This window comes from Solanum tuberosum, unplaced genomic scaffold (assembly GCF_000226075.1).
Source record: "Solanum tuberosum cultivar DM 1-3 516 R44 unplaced genomic scaffold, SolTub_3.0 scf00088, whole genome shotgun sequence".
In the NCBI taxonomy this organism is placed as follows: Eukaryota; Viridiplantae; Streptophyta; class Magnoliopsida; order Solanales; family Solanaceae; genus Solanum; species Solanum tuberosum.
In genome coordinates, this window is record NW_006239011.1 from 537,935 (window position 1) to 550,246 (window position 12,312).

Here is a 12,312-nt window from a genome sequence, read left to right on the forward strand (position 1 = left end):
CCATTTCTTAATATTTAAGTATTTTCGACGAAGAAAGTTTATATGACTTGTAATAACGCCAGTTGAAGTTTGTATTAGTTTAATTTTTATTGTAGTCTAAATTCATTTGTTTTTGTTAACAATTCCTCTTGTGATGCAGATAGATGCCTCTGAATATCTATTTCCAAAATTATTAAACTTCTCAAGAGTTAGAAAATTGTCACAATTTATTTTTTTGATGTCCAAGACAAAAGAATGAATTTATTTATCAATGTTACTTATGTGATTTAGATTGTCAGGATTTTGCTTCAAAATAGTTATTACTATATAAACATTGCCCTTATGTTTTATAGATTTCTATTTCTTAATATTTCAATATTTTCGACGAAGAAAAGTTCATATGACTTGTAATAACGCCAGTGGAAGTTTGTATTAGTTTAATTTTTATTGTAGTCTAAATTCATTTGTTTTTGTTAACAATTTCTCTTATAATCGATGTAGGTATATGCTTCTGAATATCTTTTTCCAAAATTATTAAACTTCTCAAGAGTTAGAAAATTGTCACAATTTATTTTTTTGATGTCCAAGACAAAAGAATGAATTTATTTATCAATGTTACTTATGTGATTTAGATTGCCAGGAAGTTTGCTTTAAAATAGTTATTACTATGTAAACATTGTCCTTTTATTTAACTAACTTTTTTTTTTTTTTTTTTTTTTTTGGTAATTAAAATTTTATTTACCAAAGTGATCATTACAAACTGGAAAAAAAACAGCAGACTTGGACATACATGCTCCAAGACTTGCTGAAACATCACACTCTATCCATCAGCCTTCTCTCACAGCTTCTCTCCTAAGGGTATACATTGAGTTCTTGAAGTCTGTTGCCTATCTTCCCATAATGGGATCCTCTTCCATGTACATCTCTAATGATGTGTCTAATCATGAACTCCTCATTTCTCTGTTTGAACTGAAAGATTCTGTTGTTGCGCTCTATCCACACATGATAGATGGTTCCTGCCATAACCATCCTATACACATTGGCTTTGCTAGTGTTGCTCTTCATATGTGTTGTTGCCCATTGTACTTCTTCATGCCACTTCCCTCCTGTACGTTGTATTCCTTGCCAAGCTAGCAGCTTCTTCCATATTCCAGCAGTGAACATGCATGCAAAAAAAAGGTGATCGATATCCTCATCCTCCACTTGACATAATGGACATGTCAAATTAGATGTTACTCCCCATTTTGCCATTCTATCTTTCGTTGACAACCTCCTATTTAGAGCTAAATACAGTATGAACAACCACTTTGGTGCACCATAGTTGGACCATATCAACTTTCTCCACTCCACTTTCTCCCTATCTCCTCTCATCTGTTCATAAACCTTCTTAATAGAGTACTGTTCCATTTGCTGTAAACTATGCTCATTGTAGCCAGCAACTTGCAGATGTTTATGAGCTTTAAGAATTCTTTGTACCAGCCACGAAGCTTGTTTTGTTTGAATGCCCCAAATTCCTCTTTGCCCATAGTAACTATGTATCCATTCCACCCATAATTTATCCTTTTTCTTACAGAGATTCCATAGTAACTTCCCAATAGCTGCATTATTCCAAATAAACACATCCAGGAAATTCAAACCTCCACTTGCTTTAGGCCAACATAGCTTCTCCCAGGATATTAATGCTTTCTTTGATATTTCAGTATTTTCGACGAAGAAAAGTTCATATGACTTCTAATAACGCCAGGCTATATTAGTTTAATTTTTATTATTTATTTAATAGCTAGTTTTTATGAGAGATATATATATTCATTAATGCAAATATATATATGATTAAATTAGGCCATGGTGAAGAAAAAGGTGGTGTTACCTATGAAGGTTTTCTCCAAATTTTGTCTCTAAAATTTGTTAATCTTACCCCCCAAATCCATTGAGTAATTCATAATATTAAAATATTTGCAGTGAAGATTGATGAAGATGATAAATGTTCAAAGCAGTGTGGTGCTTCCCATGTTATTTGAGAAAAAAAGACTTGTTCTACTACCATCATTTTGTATACTGCTTTTTTTGATTTTATTTCACAATCTTTGATATTATATTGTTTGTTTTGTTTGAAAATAAAGTCACAAATGTATTATCAAGTTAACAAGATCTTCTAACTTCAAAATATATTATTCTTTTTTTTTAAAAAAAAAGTCACAACAAATTGAGAAAAAATTTGTAACTTATAAAAATTCCTCTATATAAACCACGTAGGCCTTCTGTCCGGATAACTTACAACTAACATCTATTATGTTATAACTTATAAAATAAAAATTAATATCCAAAAATAGTTATAAAAAATAAAATGTAGTTGTTCTCCGCATGTTCATATGACATCTAAACAGATTAAGTGCAATACATGTGCAAAACACATCTGGTTAGATGACAAGAAAAATACACAACAAATATCGTCTATAAGGTAATATTAGTGAGATACGACTAATTACATGATTGAACCTCATCAAATTGAAATAAATATATACATTACTGCATATAACTAATAAAATTTTTCATTAACCATCTTCATAGATTCGTGTGAATATGAGATATATGTGTCTATCCACATTGAACATTCACAAAATAATCTGCAATATTATTTTGTGCAAAACTTATTATTCAAATCTTCGCTTAAATTATTTGAATTAATAATCACGTGCAACGCACGTGTCGAAAATCTAGTGTGTGTATATATATATATATATATAGATTGGTTTGAGTTCAGTTTGACTTTTTTTCTTTTAATATCATAATTTTTTTCAACACCAAACCAAACCACAAATCAGTTTTTTTTTTCGGTTTGATTTAGTTCATCGGTTCGATTTGGCTTGTACACCCCTAGTGTGAATAACCATTTTACGACACATTTTCATTATCAACTTATTTATTTACAATATTTATTTTATGTGATTTTAATATCATAACTCTAATCATATTTTGTATTATTTTTAAAAAAAAATTCAAAAAAACACCCTATATAATTGATTTTGATAGAATTAACAAAAATATATGAGGCACAAATTAAACCAGAAAATGTCCAAGATTGAAAAACTCAAATTTTATTAGTTTTACTTTTGGTTTATAGATTTAAAAACCCTATACAAATAATATGATTTGATATTTGAAAAATCCAAACCAACCCAATCCATTTACACCCCTTTTTCTAATGATGAAGTATTTTTGTTATAAATGACCAGAACATGAAACTGCAGGCTCAGCGCATAGGCTTATCAAAGACGCCAAAAAGAATCATACAAGTAATACAAAGCAAATACTTCGTTTTTGTAGTTACTTTTGCAACATGAAACTTCAGGCTCAGAGCATAGGCTCATCAAAGACCCCAAAAGGAATCATGGTTACTAAACCTGTGGCTTCTTTTGACTGTCTATACATCATGAATGTATGAATTTACATCGACAACTAGAGATTTCCAAAGAATTCCAGATTCTCCTGGTATATAATACTGCGGCACCTTGTATTTGTTAGTTTACTCTCCAAGTATGTCAACCGCCAATGCATCAGTCAATATCTGAGAGAAGCTGCTTCATTTTCTCATACGTCATAAAGACAATACCAATACTAGGCACAACCTTGTAATATTCAGGCAAAATTCCTCTATATAAACCACGTAGGCCTTCTGTCCGGATAATATGGCTGAATGTACCAAACAAACCAGTCTTATAAACATGGGCCCGACCACCTGCTCCTTCCAATTGTATTCGGCGCCTCACAAGATCCAAAGGGAATGTTACTGCAAACGCATCCATAAACATAAACATGAAAATGCTAAAAACATTGACCAGGTTTAAGTAATGAATTGAAAAGCAATTGATCCACTTACGACAATCAATAATATCAAAATGGGAACACCAAAAGTGATTGCCCATTCACTAAACATCAAAATAAATTAGAAGCCAAAACATGTGCCAGTTAGTGTTAAGCTATTAAGTAGGAGAGCCACCATGATGTGTAGGTATGGTACCTCAGTAGAGCAAAGTGATGCTCTAAAAGAAGTGCTCGCTACAGTGGCGCAAGTTCTAGAGGCATGAGATGAGAGCTCCTGTCTGGATTTCTGTTGTACTCGAGAAAAACAATGAAAAAAAATGAAAGGAATCTAAATTACTATCTTCATAAACAGATGGAGAGGTAGTATAACTGTAAACTGTATGCTGCTACGATACAAGAAAAGGTGGAGAGAAAAATAGGTCCTAAATGCCCTTTCGCTTTGCTCCAGGAAGGTTCCTCATCTTCTTTCTTGATGATTAAAAATTCCATCAATTTTTGAGTTTTAATTTCTTCTCTTGCGCCCTCATCCTGTAATTGTTCAACTTCTCTCTCTGTCTGATTTCTTTTCTTCTTGTTCTTCATCATCCTCCCCACTTTGATCTTTCTCCTATTCCTTCTATTCTGCTAGCTCTTCTACAGCTATAGTATATGTTTTTGTTCCTCGATTTTTACCAACCGCCTCAGGATAGTTTTGTAGCACTTTCTTTTTGCTTTTAAATCACGGGTGCTTGTTCAATGGAATAACATAAAACCGACTGGGACTACTTCAACTATTTTTATATCCCAATTTGATCTCTCTATCTGTCAATATACAAGTTTCTATTCTTTAGACAGAAATAGCATAATACTGGGATGATGCATCTAATCTGGTAAGATGATAATAATAAAGCATGCTCCACAATGCCGAAGCCTCCTGTTCTAATCCAACAGATGCTTAATTGGGACTTCAGTTATGCAATGGGAGGGAATGGATTGCAATCATGAACTTCTTATATGTTTTCTCCTTTCACTTTGTTAACTTGTTATTTAGTTGGTGCAATTGACATTCATTTAGTTGCCCAGTGCATTCATGTTATTTCTCTGCTGTCTCTTAACTTTTTATTGAGGGTTTCTGTGAAATACACGGAATTGTCCATATTTTACACACAAAGACCAGCATAAACAGAGGTAATTCTTGACTGGTCCTACAATTGAATTTTGTAACAGAACATTTCAAGCCTAATTGAGAAGCATACCTCAATGAGTAAGCCTCTCACACTTCGATAACTGCAAATACATATGGCTCCCGTGCAAATATCCACCATGGTGGAGCCAACTGCATGTTTGAAGATGCAAATTATCCAATTAATGAATGAGACGAATACTATATCTGACATTTCAAGCCAGAAACAATAAGTTAGTGTCGAGAAAGACAAGGAAGCAAATTATTTTTTAGGAGTGAACTCTCTTACTAAATTCAAATGCCAGATAAAAGTGCTCGGTCTCAGGCTTTAAGAGTCGGTCCAGTTAGAAACTTAGTGAGGAGCCAGCACCCTAACCTGCCTCTCTGCATCAAAAGCCATGAGACAGCTCCATGCATCAACATCTACATTCAAATACCTGAAATTTTGTCTAAGAGTATACTAGTTAAGGGTAAGGCCTAATACTGTATATGTAGAACAAAGTTAGTGCCCCACCAATTTTGAGCTGGAGAAACAACTTTTTGACCACAATGTCAGCTTTTCTATTTCTTCATCTATTTTGTAAAGAATATATAGAATCACAATTAAATATTCCATTTGTTTTAATGTGGAGAGCTAACACAACACATGTATCAAAGAGAAGTATAATATAGAAAAAGTTTCATATAAGGTGCCAGACTGCCAGGATACATAGCCCAGAGGAAGACAAACAAGTCTTTTCTTTGCCCCAACACATATGGAATAGGAAGCATGTAGAAATTGAAAGCTTTGGCAATATAGATGTCTCCGTGTAGTAACCAGACATTGAGATCAAAAAATTCAGAGGCAACAACACACTAAAAGAATGCGGTGATCAACACCCAACAAGCTGGGGGATATTAGACAAAATTCAAGAAATATAGTTAAGACAATACTTTTCCTCATCACTATTTCCCTGTATAGAAATCAAAACATAATTGGAAGCTCAAAATTTCTACCACGTTTCATGTTACATCAGATTACTAACCTGTTGATGACGCAACACCTGAAAGACTTCCACAAGCAAGGCTGACCAAGACAGTTGAATCATCTGGTCTGATATCAAGAAGTTTGTTAATATAATTCTATCTAGAGGTTAATACAAAAGGAACAAACTTGAGAACTAACCAGTGAATAACAGCAGATTTCATGGATAATGATAAAATGATAAAAGAGAGAACAGACAGTACCACTCTTATCGAATATTACCTATGAGACTGCCAGTACGATCTCACAGTGTCATAAACAGAAAAGCTGATTGCCAAATTCGGGCCTACCCCCTTCATGATATTGAGATATTCATTCAGCATAAAACAGGAAACACTATTCAGCAGAGAGAATCTCAAGGACAGGAAGAGATACCAATAAAGTAGCACCCATTCCTTTATATAGGCCGGCTATCCCTTCTTCCCTACTGATGGTTTGTAATGCATGCCATATGCCTCTGTAATATATTACATTTGTCTGCAGAACTCAAAATGAGCAAAAGAATAAAATACAGGACATAGCTTAAGGATATAGAGCAACCCGAGCTATTTGAAAAAATAACCAAACTGGGCAATGATAATTTGTGTAACTAAACTATGTAAGAATAAACCCCTTCAACATTTTTGCAATTTATGTACAGCTCATTTACTAGTGAATAATTAAAGAAAAGAGCTTCCTAAAGCTAACATCTGATCTATGTAAAAAGTATCTATTAAACAAGTGTTGTCAACGGCTCACCTAAAGCGTTTAAACCCTAAAACCAGTTGGAAAACAGACCAACTGCATGTTTCGCTTAGTGGGCATATCAGCGAATCCACCAAGGCTCTAAGGCACATGTTTCATTGCCAATGGGCATAATCTTTGAAAAGATAACTCTAAACAATAAATATCATTTTATTGATTTTAGAATAAGTAAAAGTAAGATTGAATACATGCACTGCCAGTTTAGTCAAGATGAGGAAAGTGATGTTGAGGTGAAAGTAGACGGAATTGTGGACATAAATGCAAACAACTCTTAGATATCTAAGCTCGTTGTTACAGATGAAAATGTTACACATAAAATTGCCCCTAGGGTTTTGGTCTAGTAGTAAGAGCGCAACTCATAATGTGGGGGTTGGCCACACGTCTTGAGTTCAAATCAAGTCTTGCCGCAGACAAAGGCTTGCTATTTAAATGGAAAAGGGTACATGGGTGGGTCCATTAACTATCGAGTTTCGAATGTGCACCATTGACACTCGAGGATTTCTCAATTGTCATGAAAAAATCAAAATCAAATGGTTTGAATAGAGAAGTGCTGCCAAGATGTCTAGCAAAGTGAAAGATAAGCTCTATATTAGCTACAAACAAACAAATATATATGAGTGAATGTTGGGCAACTAAAGCCAAATACATCCACTAGATGAGTGTCACATCGATGTGGTATGATAAGACAAATGTGCGGTCGTACAAAGATTATACAAGATTAAAAATGACCAAATTTTCCGGAAAAGGTGCAAATAACACACATTGAGGATGAAATAATAGAATGTCACTTGAGAAGATTTGATCATGTCCGGCATCAATCTTGAGATATACTGATCCATGGATATTAAAAAGAGATGAGGTAGACCTAACATTACATGGGAGGTAGTTATCTAGATAGATCTAAAATTTCTTGAAATCATAAACTTGGCAAAATATATGGGTCTTGCTAAACTACATACATGTAATAGATTAGCAATATATGCATTTTTTAAACTAAATTGCCCTTGCACCTAACTAAAATATTGGGACTTTAGAAGTAGTTTTTTTTGACAAAGACTTTAGAAGTAATTTGATATTCAAATATTGACCTAATAACACTTTTTATTATGAACCAATTTGATCCTCACCCCGCCACTGCCCACATAGTTAACTTAGAAACAAAACAAACTACCATAAAGAAGAGAAAAAACAGAGCAAAAGGAAAAAAAAAAAATCATTATCAAAAGAAAAATTTCAACAAAATAAATATTACTTGGTTGATAACAATGTTACTTAACCAACTAGTAGGGACAATTCTCCATCTATCTCTGTTTTTTGCCTGCACACCAGCTTCCTCCCAGCTATAGATTGCTTTGGAATTCTTTCCATGCGTAGTCCATGAGATGCCTTTGAGATTTAAGAAAATCTTCCTTAGTTGTCAATGACTTTGCAATGAAGAAATAGATAGTTAACTGTCTCAGCATTTTCCCCAAAGAAAAACCTAGGACAAAGTGGTATCCCTCTCCTCATCAGATTGTCGTGGGTGAGAGTTGCTTCCTTGACTAGCAACTAGATAAAGCAGGCCACTTTGTGCGGGATTCTGTTTTCTCCGATGCCTCTCCATGACCAGTTGTATGTGCACTGAGGTGTTCGATTCATCCACATGTAACCAGTGCTTACTTTGCACAGACCCTTCTTACTACCTTTCCACTTTAAGATATCTTGACCTACCTCTAGTCCATTGAATTGTTCGATGATACTGAAGAAATTTGTTATTCTTTGGATCTCACAGTCATTTAATTGTCTTCTAAAGTTGAAGCTCCATCCACGGGGTATCCAAAATCCTGCAATAGTCTTTTGTTGATGAGAGACTAATGCATAAATATCTAGGAACAAATTTTCCAGTCTTCCTGCCTCATGCCATTCAAATTTCCAAAAACCAGTTCTAGCCCCATTTACCAATCTAATCTTAATGTTGGTTTTCAATTTACTCGAGTTATAGCCCTATTTACCACTCTAATCTGAATGTTGGTTTTCAATTTGCTCGATAGTGTTCTGATAGAACTCTATGAACTAATATCATAGGGTGTCGTTATTTCTTTAGTCATCCAGTGGTCTTCCTTATCATGGCATTAATAACATTCCTCCATCGAGCCTAGTTCTAATTACTATACTTCCATAACCACTTCATCCGAAGGGCCTTGCTTTGGAATTTCAAGTTCTTGATTCTCAACCCCTTGTCTTTTCCCAGTTATCATTGCTTCCCATTTGACCAGATTATAACTCTTCATTTCATTGTTTTCTTTCTACAGAAACCTCCTCCTCACCTTGTCCAATCTCTTGATAACCCCTGTTGGAATGGGAAAACAGACATCATGTAGGTTAGGACTAAATAAAGGATTGAGTTGATGAGACTTAGTTTGCCTCCCCCGGAGAGATATTGAGTCTCCCATCTAGCCAATTTCTTTTCTCACCTTTCAATTACACTATTCCATATTTCAGTTGATTGTTAATTTGCTCCCCATGTCATCCCTTGAAGAATGGTGGGTAGATTCCTCAATTCCCCACCTAGGATTGCATTCAAAATCTCCATGTTTTGCACTTCATTAACAGGAAACTATTCCTCCAATTAATGTGCAACCCAGAAATCCCTTCAAAAAGTACCAAAATCACCCTCAAGGTCTTGAGTTGACCCTCTTCAAACATCACATAGTATGAGAGTATCATCCACATATTGCAAGTGAGTTATCTTTAGGTTCTTTTGTCCAATTTTGGCCACATCAAATCCTCTAAGCCACCCATTCATGTTTGATATTTTGATCATGCTATCAAGACCCTTCATAGTTATTATGAAGAGAAAGGATGACAAAGGATCTCTTTGACTTAAACCCCTTTGTGCACTGAAAAAATAACGTCAGTGAGCCATTGATAAGCACTAAAAATCTCACAATCGAGATGCAGTGTTTGACCCATTCTATCCACTTCTTACCAAAACCTATTATTTTCACAGAATCCAATAAGTACTCCCATTTAACATGGACATATGCCTTCTTTATGTCTCGCTTATACATGATTTCAGGTTTTTTCTAGTTGGTCGAGAGTCCACAACTTCAGTAGCTATTATCATTGCATCCATGATGATGAATGTCATTTGTTGCGGATCAATCAACTTGGCTATCATAACTTTCAATCTTGCTATCAATACTTTGGCAAATAACTTGTATATACTGCCTATCAAACTTATTGGTGTAAAATCCCTCAACTATTTGGCTCCTCTTCTTTGGAATAAGAGTTATGAAAGTGGCATTAAGACTACTTTTGAATATTTTGTGTTCATGGAAACTCTGAAAGGCCAGCATGATGTCTTGCTTTTAGTATATCCCAACATTTCATGAAGCAACCCATTATGAACCATATGGGCCCGGTACTTTGACTAATACACATCGTTTAAGACATCTCAAAACTTCACACTCCTCAATAACGCCTTCTAGCATCTCTTTTTCCTCATCTTTTAGTCCAGAACAGTTAAGAACCAAATAAGTTGGTCTCTAGCTTATGGTTTCAAAATACAACTTTCTGTAATATTCCTCAATTTCCCCTTCAATTTTTCCTGATCTTAAGATAATTATCCCTCAATCATGAGTTGGTCAATGTTATTGTACATTTATTGTGCATTTGCTATATACTGAAAAACATTAGTGTTTCTATCACTCTTTTAGCCACAATGACTTTGACTTTTGTCTCCAAGATATTTCTTCATTTTTAATAAATTCCTCGTACTCTAGTAGACTTGTTGCCCTCCTTTTTGTCTCCTCTTTTGTTAGCCTTCTTTCTTCGCCTTGTTTCTTCTATCATAGTGCCAAACTCTACTACTTCCATTCTCCGCCTTCAAAAAAAGCTGAAAGAGCTCCTCCATTCCTTAATTCTATCATTGAATCCTTTTGTGCCAAGCCACCAATTTTCAAATTAAAGTAGCTTTTGTTCTTGTTCCACGCTCCCCCTTGTAAGACATTAGGTGAGTTATCATGTCAATCCTAGAGGCTATCCTCCGGGTATTCCTTTTGAACAAACTATAATTGCAGCTTCAAGTTGTATATCAATCAGCTTAACTCTTCAATGACATCAGAGAATTTTCTCATACCCCTTGATCTTCTTAGACAATTTCTCTTTTCAGCTTCAACTTTGCTAGTATGTGTGGCCACATTAAAATCAACACATACTATACAAGGACCTTATTGCCCCTGTCTCCTCCCATATTAATCTTCTTTCTATGCAAGAGTTGGGAGCATATACTCCAATGATATGACGAGAGAAGCCTTGCAATTATCCCTCAAATTTGCAAGTTAACAAGTAAGCACCTATTTTTAGGATTTCTCCTTCCATGCCTGATAGTCCTATAGAAATAGTATAGCCCCTCCGGTGCTTCTAACTTTTAAGCAAGCAAATCTAACCCACCTCAAATTTGTTTCACCTCTTCAAATAAATTCCCCTCAAATTTTTTTTTTGAAAATGGTAATTGTTTCTATTTCTGCAGAACAGTACATAGGTTGTACTGAAACCCGTATTTACATAAGGAAACTCTAAGAATACCGACCTATCCCTATAATGAGTCTAAGACATCAATGATAGAGACGGTATCATTAGAGTAAATTTGATTACACCAAAAACACAAAGTCGAAATGCAATTCAGTTTAACTTGTTGCATACTACTCTCCCTATTCTCAAAAACTCTAAGGTTCCTCTCTTTCCAAATTGTCCACCAAATAGTGGCAGGGACAATTCTCCAGTTACTTCTGTTTTTTGCTTGTGTCCCTGCTTCTTCCCAGCTAAATAGAGCCTCTGAAATTCTCCCAGGCATGCACCAGGAGATGCTTTTACGTCTCAGGAACAGATTCCACAACTGGCTAGTGACTTCGCATTGGATAAACAAATGATTGACTGTTTCTGCAGTTTTCCCACAGAAAAAACATCTAGAGCAAAGTGTAATTCCCCTCTTCATTAAATTTTCCTGTGTCAATACTGCTTCTTTAGCCAATAACCACACAAAGCAAGACACCTTGTAGGGTATCTTGGCTTTCCATATATGTTTCCAGGGCCACTTGAGTAGCTGCAGATTTGGATGATTCAACTTCTTGTACACTGCACCTACTTTAAAAATCCCTTTATTGTTTCCCAACCACTGCAATCTGTCTCGCCCCATTTCCAGACCGCTAAATTGATCAATGCTTCTAAAAAATTCTGTTACTCTTGGAATTTCCCAGTCATTGAGGTGTCTTCTAAATACAAAATTCCACCCTTGAGGAGTCCATAAGTCAGCTATAGTACTTTGTTGTTTAAGAACTAAATTGTGGATGTCAGGGAAGAGAGTCTCCATATTTCCTTCTGCATGCCAATCATCCTTCCAAAACCTAGTTTTTATGCCATCTACCACTTTGATCATGGTGTTAGGTTTGAATTCATTCCAAAGTTCTCTAATGGATTTCCATAAGCTAACACCATAAGGGGTGGTAACCTCCTTTGTCATCCAACTATCACTCTCTTCATATTTTGCCTTTATGACTGAGCCCCACAGATTCTGATTATCATTTGAGTACTTCCAAAG

General features: G+C 35.1%; 1 protein-coding gene across 1 annotated transcript in view; it reads right to left on the reverse strand.

Moving 5' to 3' along the window:
* Window positions 1-3,218: 3,218 nt before the first annotated feature.
* LOC102590091 (mitochondrial substrate carrier family protein B-like) overlaps window positions 3,219-12,312 on the reverse strand; it is a 22,524-nt gene continuing 13,430 nt past the window's right edge. Inside the window, exons 4-7 of the mRNA XM_006346755.2 lie at window positions 6,363-6,464; window positions 6,210-6,280; window positions 5,989-6,056; window positions 3,219-3,766 (exon numbers count right to left, since the gene is read on the reverse strand). Coding sequence (XP_006346817.1) covers window positions 3,534-3,766; window positions 5,989-6,056; window positions 6,210-6,280; window positions 6,363-6,464 — 474 coding nt within the window. The 3' untranslated portion in view covers window positions 3,219-3,533. The remainder of the gene's footprint in view (window positions 3,767-5,988; window positions 6,057-6,209; window positions 6,281-6,362; window positions 6,465-12,312) is intronic.